The sequence below is a fragment of the Staurois parvus genome, unplaced genomic scaffold (genome assembly GCF_062004578.1).
Source record: "Staurois parvus isolate SC_StPar_1 unplaced genomic scaffold, SC_StPar_1.0 ptg000980l, whole genome shotgun sequence".
In the NCBI taxonomy this organism is placed as follows: Eukaryota; Metazoa; Chordata; class Amphibia; order Anura; family Ranidae; genus Staurois; species Staurois parvus.
Genome location: NW_028318776.1, coordinates 726,973 through 751,903, shown reverse-complemented (window position 1 = coordinate 751,903; position 24,931 = coordinate 726,973). Strand labels below are relative to the sequence as shown.

The window sequence follows — 24,931 nt, the reverse complement described above, 5'->3', positions numbered from 1 at the left end:
AAATAGATTTATTAAAGCCGGCAGATGCTTGGTTATATGAGCACCTGATCTCTAAATATTGCCATGTGATAAAATTCCCCATTTGGGTTCATCAGAAGATGTAAATTTCTACATCCCAACTGATTTGAAAATGTAAAACTGGGCCAACACACCTGCTTCATAACTCATTATTCATGGCTCATTGATGTTAAAATATCGTTATTAATGCAACAAGCTCAAATCAGCATTTATAATATCTAAAAGGAAAGCCTAACAATTTGTCTTCATTTTAACCTTAGCAAATGTATTTATTTGCTTAATATGCTATGCGTTTATGTATATATTTATGTTATTATTTTTTCTAATTTTAAATTTCCCTACTCATTCATAAAGTTTACACAGCCTGGTGTTCTGAGACAAGCAACCAAAACTTAAAACTTAGACTACAATTGACAATTTTCTATAAGAATACATCAAAACTATAATTATAAACCAATCAATACTTCAATATCCATGTCCTCATTTTAAGACCATTTATTATACAAATATATAATTATCATAGTATACAAAAATCCACATTAACATCCCACCCAACAAATCTCCCAAGGAGAGTTCTCTTTTTTGGCAGTTCTGTCATTCTATATCAACCAAGAAAACTATTGTCCAGGAGAAGGGGAAAACAAACGTTAATGGATGAAAACAGAACCCACACAATCAAAAACACACATGCATCATCATGCCCTATGCCAAAGAATATAGAGTATGTATGTGGTACAGTGTGCAGGAAAACAGTTCCCTCCAAAACAGTATGACAGTGAAAAAAATGTGCCTTTCCATTCTGTTTCCTGATTATTGATTCATGTCCACAATTTAATGTGTGGAAAACAATATTCTTCTTTGGTCTCGCATTGTATACGATTGAAATTATACTACCATCTTGATTAGAGATGAGCGAATCGAACTTGGCGAAGTGGAATTCGTTTCGAATTTTAGGAAAAATTCGATTCGCATCGAATCCGAATTTTAGCAAACTTCGGATGCACGAATCAAATTTTCCCCGATCAGCCGGCAAAAGTGTCACTGCAGAGAGCTCCGCTATTTCTGACAGTTCTCTGACAGTTCTGACAGTTCATTTACAGCGGTTGAAACATTGTATCTATTTGTTTCCATTTAGGATACAGATGTTTTTATTCGGAAATAAATAGATACAATGTTTCAACCGCTGTAAATGAACTGTCAGAACTGTCAGAGAACTGTCAGAAATAGCGGAGCTCTCTGCAGATACACTTTTTGCTGTACTGGAATTCTTCTTCTTTTCATTCTTCTTCTTCTTCTTCTTTTCATTCTTCTTCTTTTCATTCTTCTTCTTCTTTTCATTCTTCTTCTTTTCATTCTTCTTCTTCTTCTTTTCATTCTTCTTTTAATTCTTCTTTTCATTCTTCTTTTATTTCTTCTTTTCATTCTTCTTCTCATTCTTCTTTTCATTCTTCTTCTCATTCTTCTTCTTCTTCTTTTCATTCTTCTTCTTTTCATTCTTCTTCTTCTTCTTTTCATTCTTCTTCTTCTTTTCATTCTTCTTCTTCTTCTTTTCATTCTTCTTTTCATTCTTCTTCTTCTTCTTTTCATTATTCCTCTTCTTCTTTTCATTCTTCTTTTCATTCTTCTTCTTCTTCGTCGTGCCCCGTGACTGCCCAAATGAGTGAAGTGTGCGGTGATTCTAAGATCGACGGCACTCATCTGCATGTCATACTGACTGACAGTATTATTTCTCTTCCCCAGCAGACTCCAAGGGCATTTAAATTAAATGTACAGTGTTCTGCACTAATATAAAGGCTCTCTGAAGCCTAGAAACCCTTTAAATAAGTTAAATTCGCGGCGAATAAATTCGCATCGAATCGAATTTCTCGGCGAATCAGCCGAATCGAATTTTTGAATAATTCGCTCATCTCTAATCTTGATCATTATTATCACCTCTGTTACCATCTTTCATCAATGGGAAGCTCCTACTTTGTGGATGTCTATGAATATATTCCTATGCCCAATATGACAATATTGTATGATGGATAACGGTGTTGCAAAAGTGTCCATTGTAGTCTAAGTAATGGTGTTTATGCTTTGGTTCCTTATTGCAAAGTCACCATAGATTCTGAACTATTGAGGGGTTTGTAGGCCTATAGGGTGTTCTGAGACAAAAAGAACAATAACTGGAGATCAAAAATGGCATTTTCTATGTTTCATTAGTTTAATTTGTACGGTATATTAAACATAATAGTGTAAGCTTAAATTATATCCAAAGCCAAATTTGTTTAATTTTTGGATAGATTGGGGGAGGTTTAAATCTGCTGTCTTTTATTATTATTATTATTATTATTATCTCATTAGGGAGGTTTATCTTCCCTTTTTGTCCTGTAGACTCCCTAAGAACTGAGAGAATATATTTCTAATGAGATAGAAATCCCCTCTTGTTCATGCTAAGTGACCCATTTGGAAGATTTTCCTTTTATTCCTGTTCTGGTGGAAAGTCAAAATTTGGGATTCACCCTCACTTTATTTATCAAATAATTTGGTCAGAACAATTAGAGTGAGAAAATATCTCTAACAGGGACACAGACAGCAATAAACTCCTGACACAGGTTCTAACCCCTCACCTTTCTATACAAATCTACTTTGATTTGCAAAGCTAAATCAGCAGAATGAGTCCAATGAAATTTGAAAATTACGGTCACATGGCTGAGAATAAAGAACCTTTTTCCTGTTTAAAGCTTTGTGAATTTAGTCTTTAGAGACCCAATTTCCAAAAAGCAGTCATCCCTGCAAATTAGTTTTAGTAAACTCTTGTAGGTTAAAGGACACCTACATGTTGTATGATAACATAAAATATATCCGGTAACTGTGATTGTTTGAAAACACAACTATTGTAGGGTTACATAAAGTAAAACTTGATCATGGTGACCTTGGCCACCTTGATCTGCCACTGGTAGTGCTATACAAATAAATATTTATCTCAAAGATTGTATATGTGCATGGCTAGGCAGCCAGGCCATCGTGTGATAATGCCAAGCCTCCACAAATTATCAGGATGACATGCACAAAAACAAAAGCATAAGGACTACTGTGTATTACTGAAGGTGCTTACTATGCTTACTATTTAGCTACAAGGTCACTTTTCTTTTTGGGATCTTGTGAACATTTGCTTTACAGGGTAACTATAATCATTTTATTGTATTTTTCTTTAGATGTATGTGAGAATTTCTTTTTAATTCACACAGTTATTGTTTCACTGTATGGCTATACCACTTCCTGAAGGCTTTCTAGGAAAAAAGCTTTAATTCTACATGATTGCTCTTGTCATTTTGCCATCCATTGTTGAGCATAAGAAAAGCACTGAAAGCACAAGGGTTGTTAATGCACATCATTTTTCCTACAATGGTAAACACCTATCTATCATTAGGTTAAATCAAACATAACTACATTAGCATAAAATTGCAATGTTTACGTACAGTTAGTTAATATGTTATGTCAAGTCTAAACTGTGTAGAAGTACAGACATTTTAATGCTGTAGAATATTTGACAAATCTATGTATTTGATATTTATGGCGCACTACGCTTTACTTTTTAGGACCAAATTTCCAACCCAATCTATTTTTGGCTTACTGAGAGCTTAGCATCTCACCGTATGAGAGAGAACAAAATTGAGCAACAATAATAAGATGTAAGTAATCAGTCATTTTTTTGTAGTTATTATACAGAAATTTTATAGCAGTTACTCTTTCATATGTAGCTCTGTTGACACTTAAACTGATTAAAAGAGATCTCTAAGCAAAATTTAGAGTTTTGGGTATGGCAATTAGGCCCTAGACCTTACACATTTCTTAAAGCTGAACTCTGGGATATGAAAAAGGGGGAAAATACCTCTACAGGCCCCCTTCCCTGCACGGGTTTTAATGCTTATTAAATCTAGGAGGAGGAATAGGAATATTAGAGGAGGAAGGAGGAATAGGTTGTAATACTTATGTTCCTTGCTCTGGCAGGTATCCACCATGCTGCGCAGGTGGTCTCTCCAGCCTGTTCTGTAAGACACTCTGGTCAAGAGTCACACTCCGGCATCATTATGTACAACACAAGACCATTAGTCCTGTATTGTTTGTGAGGATAGCGAGGGCTCATCCACAACCCTAAGCATCAGAGAGAAGAGGAGAGAACCTAAATGAAGAATAGAGTAACTATTACAGCTTATTGCTCTACCCCTAGAATTAACAAGAAGTTAAAACTTGCTATGGGGTGGTAGGGGGGTGGTCATTGCATGGGTATTTTTTACAAAAAAAATCCCAGAGCTCAGCTTTAAAGGAAACCTCTTAGGTCATTATTATTTTTTGTCAGCCTAGGCCCCTACTATACACTGCTGGAGGCACCTGTCTCTACATACCTGAGACCAGAATTAGTCCCAGGACAGTTCACACTCTGTGCCTGCCCATACGACCAGCACTGGTCCTGCGAGTTGCATGACACTATCCTCCAGTACTGGATAGAAGCCACAGCTGACATAGATTAGTAGGGATGTGGCAGGTTCTCTTTGAAATAAACTTATCTTTATGTACAAAGATGTATACCACAAAGGAGAAGGATGTGCTTTATTTTACTTTTTAATAAGGGTGTTTTTTAAAAAGTTGTTAAGCTTTAATATTATACTGTAACGGTCACAGAAAAAGGGTATGTAGTGTTCATTGGCTCTAAATTACACATATATATACACACACAGTATGTACTGTATATATATGTATATTTTGACTTAAAAAACACAGTAAATTACCATTGTTTTTCCTAGATTGACTAAATGTCTTTTAGAAAGGAAAGGCGAGATTTTTGGATCCCTGTTTCCTATCATAAACTCCTGGAAATGTTTTCCCATCAGTTTGAAGAATCCTCTGCACACATGGGCAGTTTTGAAGAAAAAAAAATGGACTCGATTATTAATATACTTAGAACCCTATGAACACTGTTTGTCCTTTTTTAGTGCTCATTCTATGGCTACTGAACCCTCTTCTTTCTATTAGTGATGGGCTGAATGTGTTCGGCGGGCTGTTCGCCTGCAGTGCCCCACAATGAGCTGCACTCTCACAGTGCGTTGTGATTGGTCAAAGCAATGCACCTCACCTCACCTTAGATCAGATGCAATGCTTTGGCCAATCACAGCACAGCTGGGCGGAGTTAGCAATGGCGTCACCACTAGCTTAGCCCAATTGTTTACATTTGACCAGAAAATGTCAGATTGCAGCAAGTGCTTGGCGGGCGCAGACGGGTCGGCGGGTTCGGGTTTTTTTATGTCGGCGAGTCTGTCATTGTGACAACGCTGGACACCATGATTGACAATGGATTACAAAGATGGAACCCTTTTTTTTTTAACAGTTTTTTTTTTAAATAAAGGACTTGTCAAAAATGTTTGTTTTATTTTTTGTTCAATAAAGGATTTTTTCAAAAGACTGGTCTCTTTATTTTTTACTCAGTTTAACCCTTTAGTGAATGGGTAGGAGTACAAGTACCCCTTACTCATTCACAAGGGAAGGGGCAGCATCAGGGTCCCCCCCAATCCATACCAGACCCTGTAGGTCTGGTAGGAAGGTTAGGAGGGACCCCACAGTATTTTTTTTTCCTAAAACGTGTGTGGGGTTCCACCTCCAAAAAATGGGGTGGGGGAGTATGTGAGGTTCCCCCTATAAGCTATACCAGGCCCTTTAGGCCTGGCAGGGCTTTTAAGGGGAACCCCTCCAAAAAAATGTGGGGTCCCCCCAAATTCCTATCAGACCCTTGATCCTAGCACAGGCTTGGAAGGGCAGGAAAGGGGGGATGAAAGGTGTACCGTGGTGCTAATGAGCTCCCCTGCCCACAGACCCCCACAACCACTGGGCCAGGGTTATTGGGAAGAGGCACTTGTCCCCATCTGGGACACCACAGGGAGGGGGGTGCACTCGTTCATCTTTTTGGAGGGGCTCCCCTTAAAAGTCCTGTCAGGCCTAAAAGGCCTGGTAAGGCTTATAGGGGGAACCTCACATACTCCCCCCCCCCCCCATTTTTGGGAGGTGGAGTTCCCCTTAAAGGGCCTGGTATGGCCTTTAGGGGGAACCCCACACCCTTTTTAGGAAAATCTAATTACTGTGGGGTCCCACCTAACCTTTCTAACAGACCTAAAGGGGTTTATTTACTAAAGCTGGAGAGTCCAAAATCAGACTCACTTCTGCATATCAGCTTCCAGGTTTCATTGCCAAAGCTTCATTGAACAAGCTGAGGTTAGAGCTGATTGGTTTCTATGCAGAAGGGAGTCTGATTTTGGACTCTCCAGCTTTAGTAAATAAACCCAAAGTGTCTGGTAAGGATTGGGGGGGGGGGTCCCCACACTGTTTTGTTTTTCATAAAAATGTTATTTAAAAAATGTCAGTCCTGCTGCAGGTTCTATACATTGTGCAGATGTGCAACTTTGCAGGTAGTTTAACCACTTGCCTACCGAGCACTTATACCCTCTTCCTGCCCAGGCCAATTTTCAGCTTTCAGTGCTGTCGCACTTTGAATGACAACTGCCCTATCATGCAACACTGTACCCATATTAAATTTTTATCATTTTTCTCACACAAATAGAGCTTTCTTTTGGTGGTATTTAATCGCCACTGGGTGTTTTATTTTTTGTGCTATAAACAAAAAAATAGCAAAAAACTTGAAAAAAAAAGTTTTTCTTTGTTTCTATTATAAAATTTAGCAAACAGGCAATTTTCTCCTTCACTGATGTGCATTGATGAGGCTGCACTGATAGGCAGCACTGATGGGCACTGATGAGGTGGTATGGATAGGCAGCACTGATGGGCACCTTATAGGAGGCACTGATAGGCGACACTGATGAGGTGGCACTGATGACGCTGCACTGATAGGTGGCACTGATGACACTGCACTGATAGGTGGCACTGATAGGCAGCACTCATGGGTGGCACTGACTGACAGCACTGCTGGGCACTTACTGGCAGCAATGCAGTGCCCTGATGATCAGTGCCGATCTCTTCTCTGACAATTGCCGGTTATCGGCAGTACTTTCCTCACACTGTGACAGCATGAGGAAAGTGCAACTGTATTTACCCGATGATCTGCTGTATCATTGGATACAGCTGATCACATGGTAAAAGGCCACTGTGATTGGCTTTTTACCACATCACGTGGTCAGCTGTGTCCGTAGGACACAGCGATCACCGGCGGCATCGGGTGTGCGACCACTGGGGGTGCGCAGGGTGCGCGTTCTGGGAGGAAACCCATGGATGTCCTCCCAGAACTAGACAACCGCACTGTAGCCATCCTTCAGCTATTGCACGGTTGGGAAGAGGATAAGAGGCATGATATTTAAAGGAATTTTTCTTTCTTCCTTTTTTTATAAAGCAATTAAAAATGTTTGCCCCTTTAACACCTTCCCGCCTGGCCGTCAATCTGCTATCTGTCATATGACGTCCTGTCAAAACGAGCCGTGGGGTCGCACGGCGGTGCAATCTGTCACCGTCTGTGTCCACGGGACACAGCCGATTTACATATCACTACACTGGCCCACTGCCAGTGTCATGTGACCGATGTGACCAATCACAGCAGATCACATGTCAATTGTATACAATGGATGGCTTCTAGTCATGCCATCCATTCTATACAATTATGTTGTTAGCTGTGACTGGTCAAGGCAGTCACATGATACAGACAGGGCCAATCACAGCCCATCTGCATCATTTCCCAGTCACAGCTAATCACAACAAAAGATTGAATTAATCAGTTTCATTCAGTAACAATGATTGCAAATATCAATGAAATACATTGGTATTAGCAATCATAATGTGTTTAAAAAAATCCTGATCACTTTACCCAGAGTTTTTCAATGTTACTATGGTAACATTGTATTGCTTTGGTCACAGCGTGCTGAAAAATGAAATAGTAAAAAAAAAGAAAAAAATTTAACAAAAAATAAAATAGAAACATTTGAAAAAAAAATACAAATTCAATTATTATTTTCACCAAAGAAATGTAGCAGAATACATTTTGACCTAAATTTATGAAGAAATGTTATTTATTTGCAACATTTTTCAAACAGAAACAAAGAAAAGTGCGTTTTTTTAAAAAAGTTTCAGGTGTTTTTTGTTTTATTTAGAAAAAAATAAAAACATTCAATGGTGATTAAATACCACCAAAGAAAGTTCTATTTGTGTGAAAACAATTATAAAAATTTAATATGGGTACAGTGTTGCATGACCAAGCAATTGTCTTTCAAAGTGCAACAGCACTGAAAGCTTAAAATTGGCCTGGGCAGGAAGGCGGTATAATTGCCCGGTACTGAAGTGGTTAAAAATGGTAGGGCAGTACCCAAGTCCCCATACCTCTTTTATGGCCAATAACTTACATATAAGCCTTCAAAATGGGCACTTTTGAATGTACAAGGTTGAGTCCCATAGACTTGCATTAGGTTAACCTTTAGCAGAGATGTGCGAAATTAGCAGTTTTTTCTTTACAAAAAATTCTGCATTGGAGTCAACGTCAAAAGCAAGCAAAATTAAGATTTTTTTGTGGCTTTTTAAGGGTGCAGTGGACTTTAATGGTTCCTGAGGGCTGGGATAGCTTAAACTGTCCTTGATTTTTCTGCTTTAAGAAATTCAGTTCTCTCCTTCTAGGTTCACATTGTACTTTAAAATTAGTGTAGTGGCAACTATTAACAAATTGATCACTATGTCAGCACTAACATAGTGAACACATGACTTTGGTAATTGGGATTGGGTCTGGTGTGGCTGTGTATAAACAAACCAATTTCACATAACCATGGGAGATTTCCTAAATAGATTTCTCTGAAAGTAACATCAAATTTTGAGTTGTGACAAAGAAGAGGTAAAGGGAACTTTCCCAAAGGGTGAACCTGTCCCATTGATAAAAGTCTAAGAGGAGACAATTGTCTCTGGGACATGAAGTAAAGGTAAATCTTCTTGACAGACAGAAAACAATTGGACAGGTGTCTTCACCTTTCTCTACATTATCCAAAACTTAAAAAAGGTTTTGGCTTTATGATTACTGTAATATCTTAATCCTTTACATTCTCATCCCAGCAGTAGCTAAAGCTTTTGTTTTGGAAAGCGTCAGCAGTACTTGTTTTAGGTAGTGTGTGGAAGAATTAGAAATTCTATACATATCTTTTTTTGCTCTCTGTGTCCCTGTTGGAGTGATTTCCCTCATCTTCTGTGTGGTCACTGGCCTGGAAAGAATCAGCAAATAAAATATGATTGATGCTTTACACCTTTAATACTCTTTTTAAAACTATTCAAAGTTTTGGCTATAGTTGGACTTAAAAAGTGTGTCAGCCACATCAATTTCTTTTACATTCTAACCTTCCAGTGTGTGGAATGCTTTAGCAGTACTTAAACTTTATGCTTCCAAAATACACTAACAAGTTACTCAAATATGTAAATATTTTGCTTTCTGCTTTTGAGCCAGCAGGTAGAGCTGTAGGCTTCTTTACAGATTTAACCACTTGCCGGCCACACACTGTAGTTTTACTGCTACAATGTGGGCCGGTTGCGCAGAAGCACACATATAAAAAAAAAAAAAATATATATATATATATATATATATATATACATATATATACACATTATACACTATATTTCCAAAAGTATTGGGACGCCTGCCTTTACACGCACATGAACTTTGATGGAATTTCAGTATTAGTCAGTGGTATTCAATATTGAGTTGGCCCACCCTTTGCAGCTATAACAGCTTCAACTCTTCTGGGAAGGCTGTCCACAAGGCTTAGGAGTGTGTCTATGGGAATGTTTGACCATTCTTCCAGAAACACATTTGTGAGGTTAGGACTGATGTCAGACAGTCATGTCAGAACAGGATGGGGCCATCCCCAAACTGTTCCCACAAAGTTGAGAGCATGAAATTGTACAAAATGTCTTGGCATGCTGATGCCTTAAGAGTTCCCTTCACTGTAACTAAGGGGCCAAGCCCAATAGCTGAAAAACAACCCAGCACCATAATCCCTCCTCCACTAAACTTTACATTTGGCACAATGCAGTCAGGCATGTACCATTCTGGCAACCACCAAACCCAGGCATGTCCATCGGATTGCCAGACAGAGAAGCGTGATTCGTCACTCCAGAGAACACATCTCCACATGTTTACACCACTGCATCTGACACTTTGCATTTGCATTGCACTTGGTGATGTAAGGCTTGGGTGCAGCTGCTCGGCCATGGAGATCCATTCCATGAAGCTCTCTATGCACTGTCGTTGTGCTAATCTGAGGGCAACATGAAGTTTGGAGGTCTTTAGCTATTGATTCTGCAGACAGTTGGGGACTTCCATGCACTATGCGCTTCAGCATGCGCTGACCCCGCTCTGACAATTTTACATAGCTTACCACTTTGTGGCTGAGTTACTGTTGTTCCCAGTTGCTTCCACTTTTTTATAATACCACTAACAGTTGACCATGGAATATTTAGTAGCAAGGAAATTTCACGGATGGACTTATTGCACAGGTGGCAACCTATCACGGTACCACGCTTGAATTCACTGAACTCCTGAGAGCAACCCATTCTTTTACAAATGTCTGTAGAAGCAGTCTGCAAGCCTAGGTGCTTGATTTTATACACCTGTGGCCATGGAGGTGATTGAAACACCTGAATCCAGTGATTTGGAGGGGTGTCCCAATACTTTTGGCAATATAGTGTAAGTTCAATAAAAAATATACTAAATCACGCTATGGTCCCACATAAGCAGCTAACACAATATTGCAAGTTACAATACATAAACATCTACACATAGGAGGTGCATCGCTAAAACAAATTCTTAAATAGATTTTTCCATATAAAAAAAAGTCCAATCCAGAGCTTTTATATATAAGAGATCAAAAGTTCATCATCCATGACCCGACAGATATCCAATAGGCACCCAGAAAACCACAAAAGGGAGAAATACTTCACCAACCCAACACCAATCACACTGTCCCTTACCAGATGGTATTGACCCCCAAAGGAAAAGTCAGTATGTGCTGTGTGCTTCCTGGAAGTGACCAGTAGACTGAATATATTCCTTAAGGATCCTGGTCTTCAATATAAAGCTTATAGATACACCTGAATAAATGTTATCCTTGGACTATCAGGTTAACATAGACAGCAAGCAAGCTGCCTTTCTTAACCATACACGTGAACTGTCCCTCAGTCTGCAAAGTCAGTTTGTCTATGGCCAATGTACTGTCTATCAGACTGACACTTCCCAGCTGTGCAGCATCCCCACTGATCAAATCTCCCCAAGCAATGAGGACAGAACGATTAGTTCCCAGCGCAATAAATGACCAGAGGACAGTGACAGTAGAATTAATTTCTCCACATCCGAGTTCCACAGACTGGTCCAGTACTCCATAGAGTGTCTGTAGGGTTGTCTGAGTATCCAATTTCTGACCTCCATCGGTTCTCTGTAGTCTTCTCAGGGTATGGCACAATCTGCTCAGGTATATTTCAAAAGAATGTACATGCTGTTATTTATATGACAGACAGTCAAGAAGCCAGGAATAAGCAGCTCCTTAACAGTGCCAACAGCAGCTGAGGAGGACCTCTGAGGGCCACACGCTTTCCCGTCAGTGTGCTGTGCAGCGTCAGTCTGATAATCAGTACCCTGGTTGTAGACAAGCTGACTCTGCAGGCTGAGGGGCAGCTTGCTTGCAGTCTATATTGACCTGATAGTCCTAGGATAACATTTATTCAGGTGTATCTGTAAACTTTATATTGAAGACAAGGATCCTTAAGGAATATATTCAGTCCAGTGGTTGCTTCCAGGAAGCACACAGCGCATATTGACCTTTTCTTTAAAGGTCAATACCATCTGGTGGTTTTGCATTTCTGGGTTGGGGGTGCACACCCTGATGTGCTGTCACTGGCTCCAGCACAAGCAGATCAGCAGGTCCTGGCCAATGGTTTATGACCAGAACCCGCCGATCAGCGGAGTGGGTGTCAGGAGAGAGCTCTGTGTATGTAAACAACAGAGACCTCTTCACTGACAGTGGCGATGTGCCGGTGTTTGTTTTCCTGCAAAGCAGGGAATAAACACTGACATATTCCTTAGTAAAAGCACCACACAGTAAACACTTTACACATTACTAGGCACACAGTTAACCATTTTATTGCCCCAGATGTTAACCCCTTCCCAGGCAGTGTCATTAGTGCAGTGTCAGTGTATACTATTAGCACTGATCACTGTATTAGTGTCACTGGTGATGTCAGTGTAAGTTAGTGTCAGATTGCCTGCCATACTATCACAGTATTGCCATAAGTCGCTGATCACTGCCATTGCAAGAATATTAAAGGAAAAATACAAATTCCAGTATATATACTATAGTTTGTCTATAACTTTCACACAAACCAATTAATATACACTAATTGGAATTTCTTTTTACCAAAAATATGTAGCAGATCACATTTTGATCTACATTTTTGAAGAAATTTAGATTTTAACATTTTAAATTAGATACAGTGTGTTTTATAGCAGAAAGTAAAATATATATATATATATTTCGGTTATATAATAAGACCCAATGGGGACCAAACACCACAAAAAAAAAGCTCTATTTGTGGGGGAAAATTATATACATTTTGTTTAAGTACAGTTTTGCATGACCTCTCAATTAGCAGGTAAAGTAGCACAGTACCGAATAGCAAAAAAATGCCATGGTGAAATCTTCCGGAGGTCAAGTGGTTAGAGGCTGCCAATTTGTTTCTTTGTGATAAGCCAGTTGTTTAAACAGCCTCATAAATCATCCTTTTTCCAACTGTTCAGTTCACAGTTTCAGTCAGACAAATTGTACCTCAAAGCAAGCAGATCTGCTGTCCTTTTTAGCTAACCCTTAGTGCTTTTAGAATAATTTGTACTGTAATAGCAAGAAGAAACGCAGATAAATAATGTCAAGCCAAAATCATTATTGCTTTCCCTTAAACTTTTTAAACTTTCGTAACAGTTCAAACACACACACATTTTTAGTATATATATATGTTTTATGCACATATCTTTGGGGGCAGATGGATAAACCAAGGTAGGGTGAGTAGTAAATCTCATAAATACTTAATGATGAAATAGAATCCATAAATTGCCTTAGGGGAATTTTGCTTTCTTGCTGCATGTTGCTATCGTTTATCATCTTTGTCTCTAGACATAGACACTAAATCTTGCTTGTAATGAAAGATGCAGATATATTTATTAAACAAGTTCCACTCAGTATATTAGACCATTTTGCAAATGTTTTTGTAAATTTAAATATGGAAAACCTCTGTCTTATATAACTTGTATTAAACCTAATATGTTTATAATGGATTCTATCCATGGGTCATAGACAGTTGAATGCAATTACAATTCTGTACTTTCTCTATGCGTCAGTTCCAGATAATTTTACTTTTTTATACTGCATATTGCTAGCAGCTTTTGTTGTTCAGCACAGGTTTTTATTTTTATGTTTTGGCTGATTTAGCTTGCCGTTTAATTTCAGACTTGATTTCAAGACCATACATTTGCCAGTGGTAGTATGTCATTCATAAAATATCTGTCCTCTATTTCCTAGGGATCACTAACTCTAAGCTACACCTCCCAACAACATATCATAAAAAGTTGTGACATTTAAAGTTAATCTGGCCTAATAAAATGATGTAAGCCACCACAGTTGACTTTTGACTTGTTGAAGGAACAAGCTGCTGAAAGATTATTATCCTTGCTTTCTCCTTCCTATTCTCAAGCCTGGAGCAAATATGCACCTCCTAGGGTTGGAGCCCCTGACCTTCTAATCTATTCTGTACCAGTGACTCATTAATTAGTAAATCAAGGATGATAATTATAGCTCTGCATCTCCTAAAACAATTTTTCGGTGGCAGGTCTTACAGTTCTGTATTTACAGGATACTACTGGCCTCAACGGTTTCATCCAAATTTTGCCCACTACATAACCATATCTGGGCAACAGCGTGCACATTGTACTCTATGTCTTTGGGACTGTCCTGCCCCTCACAACTGCAATGGGTTACCAATGTTCTGTAGCCTTATGGCCATCCATCCTACTCACAAGTCAACCATATATACTGCGATATATAGAATCTGCTGACTTTGCAGTACAGAGAGATAAGTAACATTTTACTCTGCATAGGGCTTATACACATAGACATTTGTTACATGCATTTATACACATAGTACATTTGTATGGAGCCTTATATGCTGATTGTTAATGCCTATATTTGCTGCATGTCTCCACTTTTTAATGCCGCTGGCTGCCTTTAACTTTAAAGGCATTTAAATGTGGCATGTATAATTGCTACAAAAGACAAAGATATATAGCAAAGGTTTCCCGAAATTTTAAGAACAGAATATTTTGGAAATTGAAGATAGTGGAATTTTAAATATTGGTTAAAGTAGTAGGTGGGTGGTTCGTGCTGTCCTAAATGACATAGGACAGTGGAGGTCTGCAAAAGTAATACATGTCAAATATCTAATCTTCTATTCAGGCATGGATATGTAAATGCTACTAGCAAATCTTTTACATAATATGAATACAAAACAATTCAGCATCAGAGTCAACGGGAAAGGCAAAATTACGTTTTTTTTGTGGGAGGAGGAAAAACCTTGCTGTGCCACAATGCAATAATAGTAAAGCCATAATAAAAATTATTTTTCGAAGACAAGATTTTTGTGATCAATTTTACAATGTCCTGGTAGATTAAGTATGTCTGGTAAGAATAATTTGATAAAAAAAGTTTGTGTAGGATTTTTTTTTATATGAAAACATATCTATTTAGATTTGTAAGACTTCCAAATAGCAGAAATTTTTAATTGTCAGGTCTTGTGACTTCATTTATAGCTCCCTGGACTAGTTGATACTGTCTTCTACTTTAAGTCAGGTTAATAATGCAAGAAATAACTACATAGGTAGATTCTAGTTCCTTTGGTACACACATACATCCTTTAGGTCTTGTGCCCTTAATGATTTTGCTACTGTTACCTGAAATTGATGTAGATAAAGTGATACCTTTTCATATTAGATACATGTTCCATTTTTCATTGCTACATCCAATTAATTTACTAAAGGCAATAGACTGTTCACTTTGCAAGGAAAGTTGCACTTTGCAAGGGTATTTTACCCAGAGCTTAGTGAATGAGGTGAAGCTCTTCTGACTTCCATCATCCTATAATGTGCAAAAAAAAATGTTTTTTTTTCCTTGCAAGTGACTGAGTATTCTTTATTATATGTCATAAAAATTTACTTTGCAAACTCTGGGGAAAATACCTTTGCAAAGTGCAACTTTCCTTGCAAAGTGAACAGTCTATTGTCTTTAGTAAATCATTGGATGTAGCAATGAAAAATGGAACATGCATCCAATATGAAAAGTGAACCAACCCTATGGAATTAGAGTGATCACACTTCTTGAAAAATTGAGGAAATTTAACCCTTTTATGAGTAGAAGTCAGTGAAGTGTAGATGCCCAGACTAAATGTAGTAGCATCAGTATGCATTGGTTAACTTGGCAATAACGTTATGACTAACTTGCCTACCTAAATAATCAATACTTTGTGTTTTAAGATATATAATGTTTTTATTTGCTACTGTATTCTATTACATTTCTTGCTTTTTTTTAATCTAATCAGAGAAAAAAATGCATTATGGCTTTTTTTTACACTTTTTTATTAAAAGTGTATTTTTTTTACAGTAATGTATAGCAAGTGCAGAGAGAGAGAGGCACAGTGACAGCTAAGCCAGCAGATTTGTTTGTAAACAAATCTCAAATTATCACAATCATGCTGATTGGTTCCTCCATGGATAGTGCAAGGCCTGTGGCTGTCAGTGAGAGTGTTGTACAGAATTAGCACCCTATGCCTGTGTCTTCAAAATGTAATGCCTGAGGACATTAATCTAAAGATTACAGGGTGAAGGTGTTAAAATGTGTACCTGGACTAGTGTTACACCTGGTAAGCAGACTTATTCATTAAAGGTCAGTCCACACTTTGTAATATTTCTGATATAGATGAAGCTAGTCAGAATGAATATTTACCTGGTTTCTTATATCTCTTAATATATTACAGGTTTTATTCCTGTCCACCTTAGAGAGTTCACCTTTAGGTGTTTCTCCTTTTCCATTTGCATTCATCATAATATAAACCACCACAAAATTTCCAACATGGAGAGAGGGACCCATTGTTCTGACCATGAGCAAACCTGGGAATTTAAGAGCAGAGATCTCATTACTGGGGCCCTTCAGAGAGAGCAGAATCTATTAGTGTGCAACTCGGCAAAGGCCATAGAAATTTAAGTACCGTATTTGCCGGCGTATAAGACGACTGGGCGTATAAGACGACCCCCCTACTTTTCCTGCTAAAATGTAGTGTTTGGGCTATACTCGCCGTATAAGACTACCCCTCTTCCAATGCACACCAGTGGGAGGAATAGTGCCCCATCATTGATGTCAGTGGGAGGAATAGTGCCCCATCATTGGTATTAGTGGCAGGAATAGTGCCCCATCATTGGCATTAGTGGCAGGAATAGTGCCCTATCATTAGTATCAGTGGAGGAATAGTGCTCCATCATTGGTGTCAGTGGGAGGAATAGTGCCCCATCATTGATGTCAGTGGGAGGAATAGTGCCCCATCATTGGTATTAGTGGCAGGAATAGTGCCCCATCATTGGCATTAGTGGCAGGAATAGTGCCCTATCATTAGTATCAGTGGAGGAATAGTGCTCCATCATTGGTGTCAGTGGGAGGAATAGTGCCCCATCATTGGTATCAGTGGCAGGAATAGTGCCCCATCATTGGTATCAGTGGGAGGAATAGTGCCCCATCATTGGTATCAGTGGGGGGAATAGGTGCCCCATCATTGGTATCAGTGGCAGGAATGGTGCCCCATCATTGGTATCAGTGGCAGGAATAGTGCCCCATCATTGATGTCAGTGGGAGGAATGGTGTCCCATCATTGGTGTCAGTGAGGGGTGGAATAGTGCCCCATCGTTGGTGTCAGTGGGGGGTGGAATAGTGCCCCATCGTTGGTGTCAGTGGGGGGGGGAATAGTGCCCCATCGTTGGTGTCAGTGGGGGGGAGGAATAGTGCCCCATCGTTGGTGTCAGTGGGAGGAATAGTGCCCCATCGTTGGTATCAGTGGGAGGAATAGTGCCCCATCATTGGTATCAGTGACACCAATGATGGGGCACTATTCCTCCCACTGAGACTTGCTGACCCTGTTCTCGTATGGTGCTGCTGCAGCCAGCATATGTGGTTGCAGCAGCACCTCTACACAGAACACTTACCTGCTGCTCCGGCACTCAATTTTCGCGGGGCCGCTCGGCTCCGCCCCCTCGCCGGTGATTGGCCGCCTGTGTGCCTTTCCTGAGCTACAGTTCTGGCGGCCAATCACCGGTGAGGAGGAGGAGCCGAGCAGCCGCACGAACATCCAGTGGCCGAACTGAAGGAGACGCCGCGCTTCCTGGACCGGATCGTCGTGGGACTGGATCCAGGTAAGAGACATCAGCCCCTGCAAACCCCTGTACTTAATGCCGCAGCCCCCCTAACATGTGTACCGGCGTATAAGACGACCCCCGACTTTTGAGAAGATTTTCAAGGGTCAAAAAGTCGTCTTATACGCCGGCAAATACGGTATTTCTTACAGATACCGAGTATTTTTATGAGTATTCGTGTAAATGCTCCTAATGCCCAAACCAATATTCTGCCTGATAGCAGACAGCTGTGTATACATCCCCACATGCCATTCTCTCCCACTTTCCGCTCATCATGGGATTGGTGCGGGGAGGTTTCCCGCACTGCTCCAGTGTGAATTCAGACTATGATACTGCTCACACAGGAGCAGTGGGGAAACCACATTTGATTTGGACAGGAATAGCATTCCTGTACAAATCGCATGCTATTCCTTGTGGTACAATTTGCATCCATACATTTTGTACAAAGTTAAAAGTCTATTTGCCTTTAGTAATCCCTATGAGTAAGTCCAGAAAATAGCATTAAGGTGTATAACTCTGATCTGAATAATTAGGCAATAAACAGTACCATTTTTTTTCTACTCATTCTTCTGCATACTTTGTACAGTAGTACAGAGTTTGTTAACAATCACAATTCATCATTTACAGAACCCCTTCACCAAACTGGTTGCAATGGGTTACTGTTCTTTGCATGCCAATACTTAATTTTCTTTATTATCTTTGTTTTTTTTTTTTTTTTAAATCAATTCACTTTATTCCTTAAAATTAAAGCCCAGTAACTCAATGTGAAAATATACATTTAAGTTTTGGATGTAAAAACATAAACTTACATTTTCCCTTGAGAATCATACTACAGGTTCCTGAGGTTATCTTAGCTACCTCATATAGGTGTCCGTTTGTGAACCAGAGGTAATAGATCGCTGCTCAGTTCTCCGGCATTCTCGGAGAACAAAGTTCTCCTGTGAATGCAGTTTATGAAGCAGTTCTCCGAACGAAGGGAGAACGGCTTCCAAACGCTGGATAACGGTCTACAAACTCTGAAAAACGGCTCATTTTACTATAATCTCTCCAGATTATAGTAAAAGACCAGTTTACTAAGCAGAGGTAAATTATCTCTGCTTAGTTTTCGGTCCCTCTGATTCTCCAGCTCTGGGCTGGAGAATCTGGACGGAGAACACAGATCTCCAGAGAAGGGCTGACAGGATCTCCTAAGTGTTATAAACTGTGAATGACCAGAGAATAGCTGAGATCTGTTGAATCGCAGCTATTCTCTGTGTCATAAAAGGACACCATACTGCTTAACTATTGGTGAATTGGCAATATTCCAGAAATGGTCTATAGCATGCATGGGAAAAGAAGCTTGCTAACTAATTTGTGACTAACAGTAGATGGAGGTAAATAATGCAGATGCCTTGTAGACTAATTGCAGTTTGCCAGTTTGATTGAATATTCATCCAGCAACTGGGAAAAAAATGACCGGTGCTTCAGAGTCATTAGATTTGCAAGCCTCACCATTTTTCATGGAATATAAATCAGTTCACTCTTTACTTTTAAACCCCATAGAAAATTGAAACTTGATTTGCCTAACATCACTTATACTAAAACATTTTTTTTTTTTTTTTCTTCTTGTAGGAGCCCCACAGAAAATAGTATCTCCAAAACAAGACTGTGAAGAAAGTAAGCAAGAAAAAGTCTTAGATAAAGGTAGTGAAAGTGGAACATCATGTAATGAACTGTCTACGTCTAGTTGTGATAGCCAATCAGAAGCTAGTACCCCTCAAGAAAACACATCTGTGCTTCAGCAATCAACTTCTCATCAACAGAATACTTTAACTCTGGATCGTCCTTCAAAGAAGAACCAAGTGCAATGGGTTCCAACACCAGACAAACGCAGGAACAGTGAACTTTTTCAAACACTGATTAGTAAGTCTCGGGATAACAACCTTTCTAAAAGGAAAGTCTCTGAGAAGCCAAGCATTGAGGAGGAAATGAAAAAATGTATACAAGAGTTTAAAAAAATAAAAATTCCAGATTATTTTCCAGAGAAAAAACGTCCATGGCAGATGGAACTACTAGAAAAATACAATTTGTAGGAACATTCTATTTACTAGTGAAATATTTGCGCTATGTTTGTGTACTTCTACTAAATTCCTTTACATAATACACCAAGTATACGTTCTGTATAACTAATTAAAAAATCCTTGTAATACTTATGTGACTTTTGACATAACAGTCTATTATTGAAACTTTCGGATATCCCCACAAACATTACCCTACAGTGGGAAATACAACTTAAAAAATGCATGTGATCACATTAATGACTATACATTCTGCAGATACCTTTTCACAACTGTATTTATTATGACAATTTTGATGACTTTTATGATTAAAAAAAATAAACAGTGATGACAAAATTGACGTCTGTAGATAAAACCAGTTGACATATTTCTGAAATGCCATTCAATGTAAATGCAATAAAATTATTAGCTGCATGAGCATAGCATTAGAAATAAAACACAAGTGTGAGATCAGGTTGATTTTTGGCCTTTGTCAATTTTCAATTCAGTATAGACTTTAACCTATAGTACTGAGTGTATCTGTATCAATATGATATGCTGTTTGGTGATTTTTGTTTTAACAGAATATCTGATAAACATCTGAGAGTGTAGTCCATGTGTTTTTCATACTACTGTTTGTATAGGAAGTTTTAGTCATTGCCCTGATTACAAATACTGTATGTATGGCATAGACAATTGTTACATTACAAATCTTCAAATACATTTTTCTAGTTTATTATGACAGTGCTAGTTGTATCTATATTCATTACTTAAAATATTAATGTTATATGTGGGCTAATTGAAATACAATTCCTTAACGCCAAACTGATCTGTGATTTTATTCAACATAAAGGGCTTGTTTTAAAAAGAAAAGTAAACTTGCCAGGAAAAAAGGCAAGTTGATACATGCAGACACTTAGAAGTGTTTGCACAAACCTTCGACCCCTTGGAGCCCTTGAAACTTCAAAACCCACTTTACATTAAACTGCAAGCATTTATACTTCCTTAAAGTTTTGAAAGTGGGCCACTTTAACTTTCTAGTGGTCCATCACTATAATGGGTGGCTATACTGGCCATAAGGAAGGAGCAGGAAATAGAAGGATATAGGCCAGCCTGCTATCTTCTGAGGAAATGTTGTAGCTTTTAGATTAGAGTGCTACGGGGCTTTTCTGATAGGTGCACTTTAATACTAGTTAGTACATTATGTTACTTGCTGGCCTGTATTCCAGGAAGTACAAAAACTTCAATTTAATCTGATTATATATGTAATAAAATTATAGAATTGTATCTTAACTCGAAACAAACATTTCACATAATGCAACTTGCCAGTCTTTAGGTAAGGAGGCTGCATGATTTTTTCCTTTTAAAAACAAACATTTTCAATAAAAATCTTTTAGAGGATACAATTGCAACCGCAGTCATGTATACAGGTAGCAGTACGGAATCAATGACTGACAAGTCAAAAGCGGTCGTGCACACAATAGTAAAACTGTAACAAGTGACAAAATAGTTGGTATGTCAAGAGGTGCACTGATCATGTCATAACAATGAAACAGTGTGGATAACAGGAGAAAAGCCATATGCCTATAACACGGGATCAGGCGCTTGTGAGAGAGAGATCAGTGTATAAAATTCACTGAGCAAAGGATCAAACAAAAGGCGAACATAAGAACAAACCATAAATCATCCCTTTGGGAGAGACAAAGAGAAGAAAGGAAGAGAAAATAAAAAAGGGGGGGAGGTAAAAGAGTTCGAAGGAAGCAAGGGGAGGACATCAAGAGCACCCGAGCCCAAGTTGTAGGGTCTATTTATAGCTACGTGAAACTGGCCGTTGATATAGAAGGATGGGCATGTTGGATCCATGGAGTCCATATTTTAAGGAATTTCTCATGGGTATCCAAAAGAATGCTGGAGAGCTTTTCATTAATGAAAAAGAAATATAGGCGGCAGTGAACTTCGTAAAAGGTATGAACTGTTGTTTCCAAGCTTTCTCTATGGTTTGTTTTGCCGCCAGTAGTACATAGGTAGCCATAGGTATTTGATGAGGCCCAGGGGTTGCAGGTGCAGAAGGACATGCCATGGGTCCTTTGGGAAGGGACAGGCAAATAAAGAATGTAGGAGCTTAAGGACCTTTGTCCAGAACTGGGAGAGCATAGGACATGTCCACCATATATGGATGATGTCTCCGGGGGTAGAGCATCCCTGGAAAGAGGTGCCAGGGCAGATGGCTGAAGGTGCTCCAGGCGGGATGGGATCAGGTACCACCTTGTGACAGTTTTAAACGTCGATTCAATAGTGAGAATATTGATGGAGCAGGAAGTCAAGGTAGTCCAAATTTGTCACCAGCAACCCCTATCTTTGGTGCTTTTGAGCTCCTGTTCCCACCTGGAAACGTAAGTGTAATTGTTGGGATTTTGGAGGTTAATCAACTGTGAATAAAGAATAGATGTAAGTTTTGGGGAGAAGGGTGTCCGATGACAAATATGTTCAAATAAGGACAGTTGAGTCATCGGGTCTTTATTATTATTATGCAGGATTTATATAGCGCCAACAGTTTGCTCAGTGCTTTACAATATAACGGGAGACAATACAGCAATAATACAGTTCAATACAAGAAGGAAAGGAGGGCCCTGCTCCTTGGAGCTTACAATCTAGGAGGGAGGGGCTAGTGGTACAAATAGGTAGTAACTGTGGGGGATGGATTGGTTGGAAGAGTAGAAGATTCCATTATTAGCTGAGGGCAGGATAGGCTTCCTTGAAGAGATATGTTTTCAGAGATCGCCTAAAAGTGAGCAGAGTAGGAGATAGTCTGATAAATTGGGGTAGAGAGTTCTAGAGGATGGGGGAAGCTCTGGAAAAGTCCTGGAGATGAGCATGGGAGGAGGAGACAAGGGAGCTAGAGAGATGGAGGTCTTGCAAGGAGCGGATAGTACGGTTTGGGTGATATTTGGAGACAAGATCGTTGATGTGATTTGGGGCAGAGTTATAAATGGCTTTATACACTATTGTTAATGTTTTGAGTTTTATCCATTGGGCAATGGGAAGCCAGTGGAGGGATTGGCAGAGAGGGGTGGCAGATACAGAACGGTTAGTAAGGTGGATAAGTCTGGCAGCAGCGTTCATGATAGACTGAAGAGGGGATAGCCTGCGATTCGGTAGGCCAATGGGGAGGGAGTTGCAATAGTCAAGGCGAGATATAACAAGGGAGTTAATAAGTTGCTTAGTGGTTTTCGTGGTTAGTGTCAGGGCAGGAGCCGAGGAACGGACAGGCAGGCCTAACAATGTAACGCACTGGCTGACGACAACCACCACCCACAGACCGAAGTCCCTCAGGGAGCGGAGTCTAAGTCCCAGGCTGCCCTTCACCAGGGCCCCTGATGGTGGGGATGGACTTGACACAGCCAGGAACCAGGTCGCGGCCCCCGAGACACCTCAGCTGCGGTAATGGCCGCCGCCAATGGCGTGTAGCTGGTGGAAGAAACAAAAGAGTAGTCAGACAGGCCGGGGTCAACAACAACAGGACAAAACAGTACAGAACAGCAGACGAGAATCACAGGTCACGAGCCGGGTTCAGCAACAGAGGGTCAGATCAAAGGAGAATACAAAGAATAGTCAAGTCACAAGCCGAATCAGAATACCAGGAGAGTCACGAGAGTCAGAACAGAGTAATAGTAACAACAAGACACAAGACACAAGTGCAAAGAGCATGTGCGGGCCACAGGCTTATATGTCATCAGCCACGCCCCTCTGGGGGGTGGACCTCAGAGACCTGAAGGCATAAAAAGGATTCCCATCATGCACAGCAGAATCCAAGATGGACGCCAGCACATGGAGTAACATAACCTCAGGGAAAAGGTAGGACCTTGACAGTACCTCCTCCTCAAGGGCCCCTCCCCCTCCGTGGCTCAACAAAAGGTTTCTGAGGAAAGCGGGTATGAAAAGCGCGGAGGAGGGCAGGAGCATGGACATCCGCGGAAGGAACCCAGGAACGCTCCTCAGGACCATAACCGCGCCAATGAACCAGGAACTGTAATCGACCGCGCACCAATCGAGAGTCCAGGATCCGGCTCACCTCATACTCCTCATGACCATCAACCCGGACAGGACGGGGCCGAGGCAGAGAGGTAGTGAAGCGATTGCAGATCAGAGGTTTCAACAGGGAAACATGAAAGATATTGGAGATCCGCATCCCAGACGGAAGGGCAAGGGCATAGGCCACCCGATTCACTTTGCGGAGAATGCGGAAAGGACCGACAAAACGGGGAGCTAGTTTGGGTGTGGGCACCCGAAGATTGAGGTTGCGAGTAGACAACCACACCCGATCGCCGACCTGGTATGAAGGAGCGGGCAACCGCCTGCGATCAGCCTGGAACTTCTGGCGCTGAGCTGAGTCCCTCAAGGCCCTCTGGATCTGCCCCCATGAAGAACGCAGGGCACCAAGATGGTTCTCCACAGCCGGAATGTCCTGTGGTGAGAACCTCTCAGGTAATACCGCGGGTTGGAACCCATAGTTGGCCATGAAGGGCGACATCCCGGAGGAGGAGTTGACCGCCGAGTTCCTGGCAAACTCTGCCCAAGGCAGGAGATCGGCCCAATCGTCCTGATGGTCTGAAATATAACACCGTAGGAATTGTTCTAAGGCCTGATTGGAACGCTCCGCAGCCCATTGGACTGCGGGTGGTAGGCTGAGGAAAAGGAGAGACTAATACCCAACTGGGAGCAGAAGGCGCGCCAGAATCTGGACACGAACTGACTCCCGCGGTCCGAGACAATCACCTTAGGCAACCCATGCAGGCGAAAAATCTCCCTGGAAAAGACCGTGGCCAGTTCTTGCGCTATTGGTAATTTCCTGAGTGGAAGGCAATGGCACATCTTGGAAAACCGATCGACGATCATGAGGATGACCGTATGACCCCGAGACACCGGGAGGTCTACAATAAAGTCCATACCTAGGTGTGACCAAGGACGCTCCCCATTGGGAATGGGTTGCAGAAGACCCAAAGGGAGATGCCGTGGAGACTTATTCTGGGCACAGATCGAACATGCCGCTACATAAGAGGCAATGTCGGCACGGAGGGTTGGCCACCAGAATAAGCGAGAGACGACCCAACACAGCTGGTTCTTCCCCGGATGCCCGGCAGTTTTGGCGTTATGGTAGGTACGCAGCAGGCGGGTGCGCAATCCCTCGGGTACAAAACATCTACCCTCCGGCTTCCCGGGGGGAGCATCAGATTGAGCCGCCAAAATCTGCTCCCCAAGAGGAGAGGTCAGACTGGTGCGAATGGCAGCCAGGATCTGATCTGGAGGAATAACTGAGATTGGCTCAGAGTCTTCCCTGGACAACTCAGAGTATTGCCGTGATAACGCATCAGCCCTGACA

At 40.6% G+C, this 24,931-nt stretch overlaps 1 protein-coding gene across 1 annotated transcript in view; it reads left to right on the top strand.

The window, feature by feature from the left end:
• Positions 1–20,376, top strand: part of KCTD8 (potassium channel tetramerization domain containing 8) — a 192,308-nt gene extending 171,932 nt beyond the window's left edge. Inside the window, exon 2 of the mRNA XM_089657288.1 lies at positions 19,127–20,376. Coding sequence (XP_089513414.1) covers positions 19,127–19,587 — 461 coding nt within the window. The 3' untranslated portion in view covers positions 19,588–20,376. The remainder of the gene's footprint in view (positions 1–19,126) is intronic.
• Positions 20,377–24,931: the final 4,555 nt, after the last annotated feature.